This window comes from Lepisma saccharinum, chromosome 12 (assembly GCF_977018435.1).
Source record: "Lepisma saccharinum chromosome 12, izLepSacc3.1, whole genome shotgun sequence".
In the NCBI taxonomy this organism is placed as follows: Eukaryota; Metazoa; Arthropoda; class Insecta; order Zygentoma; family Lepismatidae; genus Lepisma; species Lepisma saccharinum.
In genome coordinates this window covers 46,219,718-46,233,172 of record NC_139240.1, presented here as the reverse complement: position 1 = coordinate 46,233,172, position 13,455 = coordinate 46,219,718, and the positions used below count along the sequence as shown (strand labels likewise).

Sequence of the window (13,455 nt, the reverse complement as noted above, 5' to 3'; positions counted from 1 at the left end):
CGAGCCAGTCACATTTTTTAAAGGTGAAGAGGAAACACAGACATCCAAATTAAATTCCTACTACTGTGTATCTGTATTACTACGCACCATCCCAGGGATGTCTGGAGCAAGTGAATGAAAAGAAGTAGTGGCTCGAGAGGACTTGACCAATGATCGCTCGAGAGGGGATAACTTGGCTGCAGCTACCAGCTGTGTGCTGCTTTGCTCCACCCACTCACTTTCTCCCCTTCTCTACTGTTATGCATGGCCTTGATCCACAGATTCCAGATCCTGAGTGTAACTAAACTCATGAATTAAGAATAATACCTTTATTCTCTGAACATATGGAGCTGCAACGGATGATGACAATGGAACCTGGTTCTCTTGTAAAAGCCTATAAGATGCATCTCTCGCCTCTAATACTTCCTGAGCCAATTGCCTTTCTCTACCTTTGGTATCTTCAAGTGCATGCTGCAGTAGAGACATCTGCTGTTGCATTTGCGCAAGTTCCTGCTGAAGTGCATGCTACAAGAGAATTAGTATAATCATAAAATCAACCCATTTTTAGATACTTACATTTCTAAAACAAAGCTACTTATTATTGCATAAATTGACAGACAAAATAATGCATTTGAAATATTTACCAATGTGAGTACAAGATATAAATAACATGAAGAACTAGTCATCTCATGACAACATGTCAACTAGACACCCATACTCCAGTAATATATCAACTGGTATCGGCTGATACCGATATTACCGACATATCGCCCTCGAAGGCAACTATATTGAATAATAAAATCGAATTTTGTCAAAAAAATATTTTTTACTATGTTAGCCTACGAACTTTTCAGCCCAACTGTTATTTGGGCCAATCTATAGCAGTGATTGAATTTAAGTGAAAATATTGGAACATTTTGCGGAGCCCCTGTTAGCTAGCCACTACATGCAAGGCTGCCACGATGCACACTTTGGGAACCACTAACTTATATTATACAAGTACATGAAGAAGGGCACTTACTTGTTTCTGTTTAGACTGTTCCAATTCAATTTGCAACACTGTTCGCCTCTGGTTGAATTCTTGACACTCAAATTCCCTCCTTCGGTTCACGCGAACTTCCTCTTCTTGAAGAGACTGCACCTTCCGTTTCAGCTCATCACGGTCTACTTTCAAGTGTGAACATTTATCATGTTCACTCACAAGCTGTATGAACACAGACACAAAAGAACTCTTTAATTCAAACAATAGAATGGCAAATTTCTCAATCAATAATGAACAAGGTTAACACGTGTGCATACACTATCTCCAAGATAAAATTCAAGTATTCAAATTATGTTCTGATTCGTCAATGCTAGGACATTCGAGATCGAAATGTAAGATTGTTAGACAACAATATGTTTTGAATATTTTTCTCATGAAAGTAAACTAACAATGAAAGAATATGGTACACCCTTTGAAGGTGTTCACAATTGTTGAAAAGACATGGAAACAGCACACTTACTTGCAGTAGCAAAAATTATACATATTTAAAATTTAAAACTAGGTTCAAAAGATTCATCAATTGTTGAGGGTTATTTCAAACCAATGCTCCTTTTTATACTGATATTAGTTACAGTGGCAAATACTTGTACATCAATGAGTATCAACTCTGTGCTAAGTAAATTTAAAATGGATGAAATGAATTATCAGATCATTGCAGTTGGTCTACTTCACCCATAGCCTTCATTTAAGGTATAAAGTATGGCTATTAAAAAACAGAACTGATGGTATCAATTGCTTTAGTGACAAACATATGCATATTACAATGTACACCCTTTTATACGCATCTGCCATTGTTCGAAGCAGTGTTGCCACTCTGCAACTGTCACCTTGTTCAGCAAATCTGTCTTTTTTCTCTCTTCGCTGCTTCCACGGACTAGAAATGGGTTCCCTTCAAGGCAGTTTTTACTTTCGGGGAAAAGAAGTAGTCACACGGGGCTAAACCTGGCAAGTAAGGGGGCTGATCAATCACTAACATTTGTTTTTCAGCCAGGGTGTTGTGGTTTAGTGCATTATCCTGCAGCATCCAGGTGTAGTTCTTCAAGATATCAGCCTGTTTCCCCCGCACACATTATTGTAGTCAAACCATAACCTTGATGCAATAGTGCTGACTAACTTGATTCTGCATCACCCAATCAATCATGATCACACCCCAGACAAAAAAAAATAAAAAAAATGAACATCTCCTTCAGTTTTTGATGTCACAAGTCGACCCACATAGTCTTGCCTCCCCTCCTTAGTCCATTTGTGACATTAAAAGACATGTATACGTGACATGGTATTGTTCCCGTACACCTCCTATAGTTATTCAAGTCACCAGGAATTTGAGGTTCACATGCTGCATAATCCCGCCACAGTCACCACGCAACATGCACTTCCTACAGAGCTCGCAGGCACACGAACTGTTAGAGCACGATGACAGAGCCTCTTGTGGATCATCACAGTTCAAAGTAAACGACTTCCACCTCTCCCCTTCCTCCCCTACTAACATTGCCAGCAGATTTCCAGTCCTGTTTTTAATAGTCACACCTTGTATATATAACTAAAATTTGATTATGCCATTTTATTAATTGTCATACAATGATTAATGGAGATACCATAAAAACTATACACGGACATGAATCTTTCCTTCCCTGATGAAGATCCAAAGAAAATTTAGAAATATCACACGAGTCGAAAACCTTAAAAGTCCAATAAAAATTACATGACTATACTCAGGTCAAATTTTCATCAGGTAAAAAAAAAGGTAAAGTGTTCCCCTGTGCATAGCACCACGCCATGAAGGCGTATAGGGGGTGTGGGGGTAACGCCCCACACTTTCTTGATCCGGTCGTGAGTGGGGGTGATGTGATCAGCATCACGCCCTTTACCGCCTTTACCCCCCAGGGTTTCCCCCAGGTACCCATGTTATTCGACGCTGGGTAGGCGCCGGGGCCGCTTCCACCGTTAGAAAAGTTCCCGGATTTGAACCGGCCGGGGATCGAACCCGGGACCTTGAGCATGGTAGTCAGATGCGTTACCGACTGAGCCACCGCGGTAATTTTCATCAGGTATCAACTGTTATTTACAAAACGACCTCAAGGGTGCAACATGGAGCTTCACAACACCATTTTTGTCATTTTTAAAGATCCTTCACACACTTGCACCAGTGAAGAACATTGACTTCTTGCCCTTTGGAAGCCTAAAATTTATAGAAATTCTCTGTCAAATGACAATTCAATATCTCTGTCCATGATTACCATGCCAGCAAGTTTACAAATGGAGCGAGATGGGTAGAAAGACCTTCACAATGGGTCCAAGTAGGGCCCGGGACTTTATGTCCTATAAAACTGTAAAATATGTATGTAATTGTGTCATATAAATTGGAAAATATGTCATGAAAAATTAGAAATATGTCAGAAAAATGCAGAACTATTCCCAGTAAAGTCAAAAATATGTACAACAGTACTCTCAAATTTCTCCCATACCCGATAGAGTAGAGTAGAGGCTGTAATGTACCGAATGTTATTTTTACTTTTGACTGATTTTTGTGAAAAGCGGAAAAGGCAAACAAATGAGAATGAAACTTCTTTACTTCCCGTGCAACAATGAGAGAGAACATTTTTCCTCAATAATGTTTGCATGGCTATTAATTGTCGGCGGGATAAAAAAAGTGGGGTATTATTGTTCTGTACTAAGAAAAGACGGCATCTTTCTTCCTCCGTAATTTCCATATCCTGAAATCGACAATATGAACTATCTGTTGTGCTAAAGCTACAAAGAAAAAAAAATATGAAATAACCTATTATGTGCGAGAGAATTACGAAATTATACAGAAATATGTCTTATTACAACAAAATTGAAGAAATATGTTGTAAACAAGCGAAATTAGTGAAATATGTCAAAATATGCTTTGTCAAGTTTGTCTATTTCGGCTGATTTTCATCAGATATGTAAAGATCTCACCCCAATATTAGATCCGAAGCCAAATGAAAAATATGTTATAACAAAGTCCCGGGCCCTAGTCATGTGCATCTCAAAGATATATAGGCACTAACTCGAGACTTCAAAATATATGTGGATCAGCAGTGGGTATATGCTAAAATGCAGCAAACTTGTGCAACTCTACATTCAGAAATCTACTAGATAAAAAACAAAAACAAATTAAAGGTTTAGTTTGACTGTCCCTTGTATTTAAGCAGTATGTAACTTTACTGTTTGGTACACACAGGAGATGTACTGTGTAAAAATTTTAGCAAGAAATACAGGCTCCACCAGGACTCAATCCTGGGTCTCTGGTGCACCGTGCTGTTGCTCTATAAACTGAGCTATTAGGCCAACACTAGTTTTGGCTTATTTTTCACAGAAACAATTCCATGCAGGTAAAACAACAAGAGCGAAAAACGAAAGGAAACGAAGGCTGGCTCAGTAGCTCAGTTATGAAGTACTTGTCCGGACGGTAGGCACTTTTTATGATGTTAATGATATGCGGCATAAAATTTTACCCTTTCTATCATTACTTTGACGTTAAAACTTTTCTTACCAGCCTATGGAGCTCATCCTTCTGGTTCTGAAGCATGATAAGCTGGCTGTTCAGATGATGATTGGATTCCTGTTCCTGTCCCAGTTCTTGCTGAGCCCTCTGGCGGTCTCGGTCCCTCAGCTGTTGCAATTCCTGCACTTTTCTCTTCTCCCTTTCAAGGCTCACTGCAAGGGCTCTACGTTGCTTCTGTTCTTCCTCTAATAAATTCTATTAAAGAACAATGTGATTATGTTAAAGTTAAATAGCATTTTTACTGTATAAAAGTATGAAGAGGAGGTTGACAACTTTTGCAAATTTATGAACAACCAGTCACCAAACTCATGTTATGTAAAAAGAAACTTCATACAATAACAGCTATTTGTATTCTAATTTATGCTGCTAATTACCACTTTTGTTTAATTCCGATGAGTGATTATTAGGTGAAATTGATAAAGAGAGATTCACAATTAGCACCCATGTACAGACTGGGACTTGAAACCACGGAGTTGGGTGGCTAGATCAAAAGCCAACCACTCAATGCCCTCCACCAACGAGCCAGTGGACCCTCATGCTCAAACCTAAAACCTCCAATGCTGAGGTATGAGTAACCACTCACAACACTTAGCCACCGACAGCTAAAATAACTTAAGTATGGCTGAACCTTTGGTTGACACTAGCAAAGCTGTTTTCCAAATTTCTTCTCTTACATAATAATGCCAAATTACTGAAAAATTACATATGCTTAGATATCTTTGATGGAAAATAGACTTACGTAGTCATGAAACTACTGCGAATATCTACAGAACGTGGAAGACAACAACATGAAGATTCACGTGAATGCTCTATAAAGAAATCTAAGCAGATGTAATATTGCATGGTGCAACAGGTCCTGAGGCCAAGATCCACTTATTAACTGCCAGCCTCACTTCCACATGCCTCAGCCATGGACGTTTGCAGGATTTTTTCAGGGAGGGGCAACGAAGGTATTTTTTTCCAGGGGGGGGACAAACAAGGCACACTTTCTCCAAAAATAGTATTGTTCCCTAAAAAACCATTGCTTAAATTTGAATTTATGGTGTTCATGCAATAATTAACACACATTATTGTGGCTAAAATGAAATTATGTGTGTGAAATACATAGTTTTTGGTTCACTTTCATTTTCCAGGGGGGGACAGAGCCCCCTTTCTGGACGCCCATGGACTCAGCAAAAGGGGTGATATCACCAACCAGTTACAGGTTTTTTTTTCCAGGGGGGGGGGAACAAGGCACATTTTCCCCCAAAATAGTAATGTTCCCTAAAAAAACATTGCTTAACTTTTAGTCCCCCGCCGTTCCATATGCGGAACAAAAAAAGTATGTCCCTGTCAGCCGCGGTTGCATATATGGAACAAACAGCTTTAGATACAATTATCGAGGGTTTGCCACACTTATATTTGTATATTGAGGTTGAAACACTGACAGTTCGGTTCGGGAACATGTGTTTACGAAAATTCCAAATCTCCCCCCCCCCTCCTTTCTCGGAATATGTCACGTGTTTGCCCAAACACGTGTTGGCTCTTGACAGACACAATGAATGCTTGGTATTTACGATGCTGTTTTCCTTCAAGTTTCCAACGCTGTGATTTAGTACTGATAAGGCACACATTCTTCTTTGTGTTTAGACCTGGTGATCCAGCCGAAGGTAGTGGCGGGGGGGGGGGGGGTCAAGGAGAGGGTGTATTGGAAGAGGTTTGGCGGTGTCAGCTTTCCGTCGCCTGTATGTTAGAAAGGTAATGAAGCTTGACGATAGCCAGAGGTGCCAGAAGCATGAGTCTAAGAGACAAAGTAGACAGAAGTAGAGACAAAACAAACGATTGCAAAGGCTCCCTTCACTCCTCTGTTAGGAAAAACAGTTCGTATCATATAACAGCTCATCGATTTCCCTAACGCCCAATCATTGCACAATCGTTTCCTAATGCAAATTGGCTAAAATTCGCTAGAGTTTAACCTTTTGCCTTATTATTCAAATTGTATTGCACCCACGAACATGAATCAAGTTTTATTCTGTTGCGGAAGGTCCATTCTTTGTAAAAAAAAGCAAATGTTCCGGTTTTCTCCCCAAAGTAGCTGGAGAAGAGGGGGGCAAACTCCACATTTTTATGTTTTTTTCATTGAAATTCGGGGGATGCAGCCCCCGCCCGTAAACCCCCGCGGTTGGGGCATCCAAATTTTACATGGTTGCATGCACCGATGTTCTATCTGCAAAACAAAAGTTATCCGAAGTAGATTGGTCCCATAGTATCAGTTATATGACAATTTTATGAATAATATGCAAATTCGCTGTTTTGAGGAAAAAAACAGAGTTTTACGTTTTGCCTTATTATTCAAATTGTATAGCACCCACGAACATGAATCAAGTTTCATTCTGTTGCAGAAGGTCAATTCTTTGAAGAAAAAAAAAGCAAACGTTCCGGTTTTCTCCCCAAAGTAGTTGGAGAAGAGGTGGCAAACTCCTCATTTTTATGTTTTTTTCATTGAAATTCGGGGGATGCAGCCCCCGCCCGTAACCCCCCCGCAGTTGGGGCATCCAAATTTTACATGGTTGCATGCACCGATGTATTATCTGCAAAACAAAAGTTATCCGAAGTAGATTGGTCCCATAGTTCCAGAGTTATTACGATTTTTCTGCATTATGTATACAAATTCAAATTTCGCGCTCAAAGCCTCGGCGACACTGGGCTTACTTTCGTCAGACGGCACGGCGTACTAAATGTTAAATTTGAATTTATGGTGTTCATGCAATAATTAACACATATTATTGTGGCTAAAATGTGTGTGAAATACATAATTTTTGGTTCACTTTCATTTTCCAGGGGGGGGGGGCCCGCCCCCTTCTGGACGCCCATGGACTCAGCAAAAGGGGGGCGATCATCCGACCAGTTACGAGGTGACGTGTGGCCAGCACAAAGACCTGCCAGTTGTTGCTGTAAGTTTCAATGACCGGGTTACGCTACTCATTCGTAGTTCCTCAATTTCCTTACAATAGTGGGTGACCACTGGTCCATACACTGGCCAAAATCTTAGGAGAAAAGTTCTTACACATTTCTCCCCTCCTATATATATATATATATATATATATATATATATATATATAAAAAAATCAAATAAGGTAAAAGGAAACACTCACCGGACAGTAGGAAAATTCAAAATTTTCGCTAATTTATAGCATCATCGGTGTGAGAAGAAACAGAAGACGGAACCGGAATATATATATATATTAAAAAAAAAGGAGCCAACAAGCATCCTGTAGCTTGAGTCCAAAGCCTGCTGCCTTACACCACATGACCACAGTGCAGGATATCTGAGAGACGTAATTTTTCAAAATCTGAAGTTTTTGAAAAGAGAGTAAATTTAAAAAATGGCTTCACTGTAACAGCTGAAGGTCCTGCCGAGCTTTAACCTACTTCAGTTAATCACATCAGTGAGGATGAACAATAATTTGAACAAGAAGCAAGCATACAAACAATGACACACGTACTCGCAAATGGTCCGACTGGAACTCGAGTCCCAGACCTTATTGGCAGTGAGATTACACGTGGAACACTTAACATGGTTGGTTTCTTGAATTGGCAATAATTTACTGAAAAGTTCCCAACACTTAATATTGTCAAACCAGAATAATAGAAAAAGGTAAATATGAGGCAAAATTTTCAAATTTCATCCTAGAATTTGAATTATCTGGTTTTGAGCAGGTCCCAATTTATTATGGTTCTGATTTGGTTTTGTTTACTTCACTTTTTTGCCACGTTTGGCTAATCGTGAAGATGAGGATGAGTGATGATATGATGCAAAATTGATGAGGGGACACTCACAAAGAGCAGCAGTGACAAGGCTGGAATTTGAACCTGAGATCCCTGGTACCACAGCTTGCCATACTATCCACCCTTGTCACAGAGGTCGGTCAAATGTATTAGAGTATAAATTTAATTGAATGTTGTCAAAAGTTCCTTTTACATTTACTTATATGTGCAAGTTGCATAGTAGAAAGGAGACCATAACGGCATATTATGTGTAACCAAAATAAACGTTCTCTGTCAAAACTAAGTGTTGTGATTGAGCATTATATTGTGTATAATCATGTAACTACAAAGAAGAACAAATATGTTCGATAGTCTGCTGTTGATTACGATAGAGTTAGTTTCAGATTCCTCGGACACCATGTTGTACGCATGTTGAAAGTTATTAAACCTCGTTTGTGTTTTTATGTACAGGATGTATTTTATTTAGTCTATCCATGTTTTCACGTGTACCTAAGCATTCGACAATCACTCGGGAACGTTTCACTAAGATTGTGGAAAACACTTTGAAGAAAATATTTGTGTTTTTCAATGATGACAAAAGTTCATTCGTAATACACAGACAGTAAACAGTTACATTTATGAAAATCCCATCACACAATACCACTTAATTGTTACTCTTATTCTTATTCTTAAATACATAAAGTTAACATCCTCCTCTTCACTACTCTCTATTGTACTAAAATTACATAAAACAATAAACATAATTGTATTCAAACTTATTACCATGAGTGATAAGTTCTGAAATATAACAATTGCAATTGCTAGTTTACTAGAAGAAGGCATTATGCATGCAATACTGTATCTGTACAATTGTACATTACTTCTGTCTAACATAATGAAAGACTGTTACAGTACACTGTCTCTTAAAACAACTTGTAGAGATTACTTGTTATTTTTATTCTGTTCTCATACTTCGAAATAATAAACTATTCTACACAAGTATCTATCACACCTTTAAAGTATCTAATGAATTTTTATTAGGGCTGAGCTGATACTGATGCATTTAATATTGGTCAAAACTTTTGTGTAGTTTTCAGGGTCTGCAAAAATTCCACATATTTTTCACAAGTATTACATGAAGAAATGGAATTTGTAATTAAATAATACCTATTTTAATATTCCAATGTAATTCTTGCATATTTTAAAGCAAATCTCTCAAAAATTGATGCATTTCATTGAAGCAGAATACTTAAACAATAAAATTGTAAAAAAAAAAGGTAAAGTGCTCTCCTGTGTGGAGTTAGGGCCCCACACTTTCTTGATCATGGCCGAAGATGGGAGTGATGTGATCAGCACCATGCCCCTGGCCACCTTGACCCCCCAGAGTTTCCTCCAGGTACCTAATTTATATGATGCTGGGTGGGCACCGGAGCCGCTTGAAAAGGTGGAAAAAAATCCCGGTTCTCCCCCACCGGGGATCGAAACCCGGGTCTCTCGCATGGTAGTCAGACACCCTAACGACTGAGCTACCGTGGCTCAAATTGATATTTTAAAATTAATTGTTATACTTTTCAAGCATCGGCGTTCCTAAGAATTGGAAGAGTATGAGTTTAAAAGTGGTATTGGCTCAGCCGTAATCATAATCTATGTTACACCTCATCTTGATTTGTAATACTACTAGTTACAACTACATCAAATTCTGGACAATGTTTGATAGTTACAGTGTTTTACTTACAGCCTGAAAAACCATTTACTTCTCTGATGTTGCATAGTTTGACCTTTTTCAATTTCAAACAAGCACTATTAGTTCATAACCACACCAAACACTATGTGTGAAAATGAATAAGGTAACTTTTCAGTACAACAGGCATCCCTCCTTCCCCACTTTTAGTGCACAGTAATTTCACTCATGACTTGATGCAACTGGGAAGCACTTAATGCAGTGTGAAGTATTATCACAGAATTTGTGCACCTCATAAGATAAAGTACAAATAAAATAATGGCAAATTTTGTGCTTTTGTAATATGTAGTTTTATTTTCATTGATTCACTGTTCTCTGCTGTAACCCGTAAACTACAGCTTGTTCCATAATGTAACCACAGGTATTTCTGTTAACTACGGTTTGTTCTATAATGGAACAAGGAGCTTTTTCTTGTAGCATGTGACTTTTAGGGCATACTGTGACACTGACAATGGTCAGAGATACATGTTTTGAGTTCTGCACGAGTCTTGAGGTATGTAATTAGCAATTAGTAAAGTTTAATTTCATTCTTGCTATATTTGAGGGGAAGGGGGATGATATCCTGAAAATTATGTGTATTTTCTTTTCTTTTTTGCCTTTTTTACGTTGATTTTATCAATTCTGGTGTTTAGAAACACACTTTTACCAAGGTAAAGCAATAAGTGCACAATTTTTTCCATGGTAATGGAAAAAATATCGGGCAATATGCAGGGACAGTTTTGTACCTTAACGTCCCGGAGTTGCCTGCGTGGGGGTCCAATGCATTTCAAATTTTGTGAATCCGATTACGGAATTCTTTTGGTTTCCTACTGCAGGCTTATACGAGGTGCATGTAATAAAAAAATAAAAATAAAAAAAAGGACCGATAATTTTTTTACGCGGGGTTGGCAACACTGATGGTTGAGCATGCCCTAGTATTCTGTGCTTACAACAGAGATAGAATCGTCAGAGTGGGGTTGCGTATGTGCGAGTAGCAGTAAGGTGAAATGGCTGCCGTAATACAAAATCCTGCCAAATGTGAAATGAGATCTGTCATACAATTTCTGAACGCCAAAGGACAGAATGCAGCTGACATCCATCGGGAATTGTGTGCCATTTATGGACCGACAGTGATGAGTGGAGAGATGGTCAGGCAATGGTGCAGAGAGTTTTGGGAAGGGCATTGAAATGTCCATGACGATGAGTGTTGCGGAAGGCCTAGTGTTCAGACGGACGATCTGGTGGAACGTGTTAACGAGAAAGTGCGTTCCAATCACCGGTTCACAATATATGAACTCGAAAAAGAGTTTTCAGAAGTGTCTGTGAAAACAGTGCATTGAATTGTGACTGACAACCTGGGGTATCACAAACTGTGTGCGAGGTGGGTACCAAAAATACGGACAGACGCTCACAAAGAGCAAAGAAGGACAGCTGCACCTGATTTTTTGACCCACTGGGGGGGGGGGGGGAGGATGGGGATGATCTCTTTTCGCACATAGTGACGGTGGATGAAACGTGGATATCGTACGCCACTGGGGAGTCGAAGCAGCAGTCAATGCAATGGCGGCACTCTGGTTCTCCTAAAGCGAAGAATTCAAACAAACACCATCAGTTCACAAAATCATGGCAACTGTGTTTTGGGACCAAAATAGTGTGATTTTTGTAGAATTCTTGGAACCAGGACGAAGAATTACAGCAGAGGTGTATTGCAAAACACTGAATAATCTGCAACGTGCCATCCAAAATCGGCAGAGAGGAATGCTATGCTCTGGAATTTTTCTGATCCATGACAATGCCCGCCCACTCACAGCTGCTTGTACTGTTGAGACAATTGAAAGATTTTGATGGGAACTTTTCAATCATCCCCCTTACAGCCCCGACCTTGCTCCCAGTGATTTCTTTCTTTTTCTTCACCTGAAAAAGTGGCTTGCATCGAAGTGTTTCAACGACAGTGACGTGCTCAAGACATCAGTTCTGGACTGGCTGCACTCTCAGGTGGCAGATTTTTACGCAGAGGGTAAACGGAAGCTTGTGCCACGTATCAGAAATGTCTGGAGGTTAATGGTGACTATGTCGAAAAATTGCCAAGGTATGTACTTGTTTATCAATCACAATACATTTCTTCTATCATTTTCTTGTTTTTTTAAAAAATATCGGCCCTTTTTTTTTTACATGCAGACCAGGTATAATTTGCAGAAGTTTAAATTTCCCACTGAAAACACATCCGTAGTTTGCGCCTTCACAGGCAAACACACTCCATTGTTTAAAGGTATAATAGACACGTTTTTCACTGCAACCTGTAGACTTTTCGATCTTGCACCTTATGCTTCATGTCAGCGTAGAAACCAAGATCCAAATTGGAATGAAAGTTTTACTTTAAAGGACATTCCAATTTATTCTTTTGGGGGTGTTCCTTGGAAATTGCACAGTGTACAATAACCATGCCCTGTTGTTATATTTCGCTGAGAACAACACAGTATATTGTAGGGGCAACCAGTTAGCTGAAACTCTGGTAAATTCATATGAATCAATGATCATTACGATGAAATACAGAATTTCCTAAATGCATGTCAATAAAAAAAATACAGTGGAATGTCAATTATACATTTCTCAGGGGCTCTGGCTAAGAACTTATAATGAAGAAAAACATAGAATCCAGGAAATATCATTAACATTTGGTTCACTGTGGCTGTATAAACTGACCAGACTAGCTACATTAATGTATTGACCATTAATAACAATTTTAATAGTCCTGCAGAACATTAACACCATCTTCTGTTGTTGCTTCGATTCCTCGTGAGGCTAATTGCAAACTAAAAAAAAGATTTTCACAGCTTCAGAGGAAGGTCTTCATGTGCTGTTTTATGGCTTAGGTAAATTTATAAATTTTTCTTCACTGTTGATTTCTTTATTTTTGTATTGGAACCAAGAAGGATAAATAAAATATATAATGGGGAAAAGTGTAAAATATGTGAAAAAAAAGGGGTTGCACTGTATTTACGGTCTGACAAGAGTTCGGAGCTGTCAGTGAAAATTCGTCATGTTTGAAGGTCGGTAAGAGAGGTGCATTGAATCAATCAAGAAAGGTTTGTTGCCATGGAGGTGATTTTTTGTAAGGTGTGTGTGCATTGGGGGGGCGGGGGAGGGGGGGTTGTACAATGTTGCCAAACATAACAGCCACAACAGTTTAGCAGCAGATTTGATTGATTGATTTGGTGTTTTAAGCACCCTTTACGCACAGTAAGCCTAATCGGGACTGGACCTACAGTTTAAAGTGGGATCCAAACCACTTGTGTCTCCACCGGGTATTGAACCCGGGACCCCTTGATTACAAGGTGGCAACGTTACCACTGCACCATCGTTACCCAGTGAGAGTGGATACCGTCCGAGTAAGATAGACCCGATTAGGCAACTTAGCTCTTTTCTGTCAATTGA

The 13,455-nt window shown here is 39.2% G+C and overlaps 1 protein-coding gene across 8 annotated transcripts in view; it reads right to left on the bottom strand.

The window, feature by feature from the left end:
* Window positions 1–13,455, bottom strand: part of LOC145996040 (uncharacterized) — a 577,368-nt gene that overhangs the window by 14,998 nt on the left and 548,915 nt on the right. For all 8 annotated transcript variants that reach the window (XM_083132243.1, XM_083132249.1, XM_083132247.1 and 5 more), the window contains 3 exons: window positions 4,542–4,748; window positions 1,001–1,183; window positions 307–504 (listed from right to left, as the gene is read on the bottom strand). In XM_083132243.1, coding sequence (XP_082988369.1) covers window positions 307–504; window positions 1,001–1,183; window positions 4,542–4,748 — 588 coding nt within the window. The remainder of the gene's footprint in view (window positions 1–306; window positions 505–1,000; window positions 1,184–4,541; window positions 4,749–13,455) is intronic.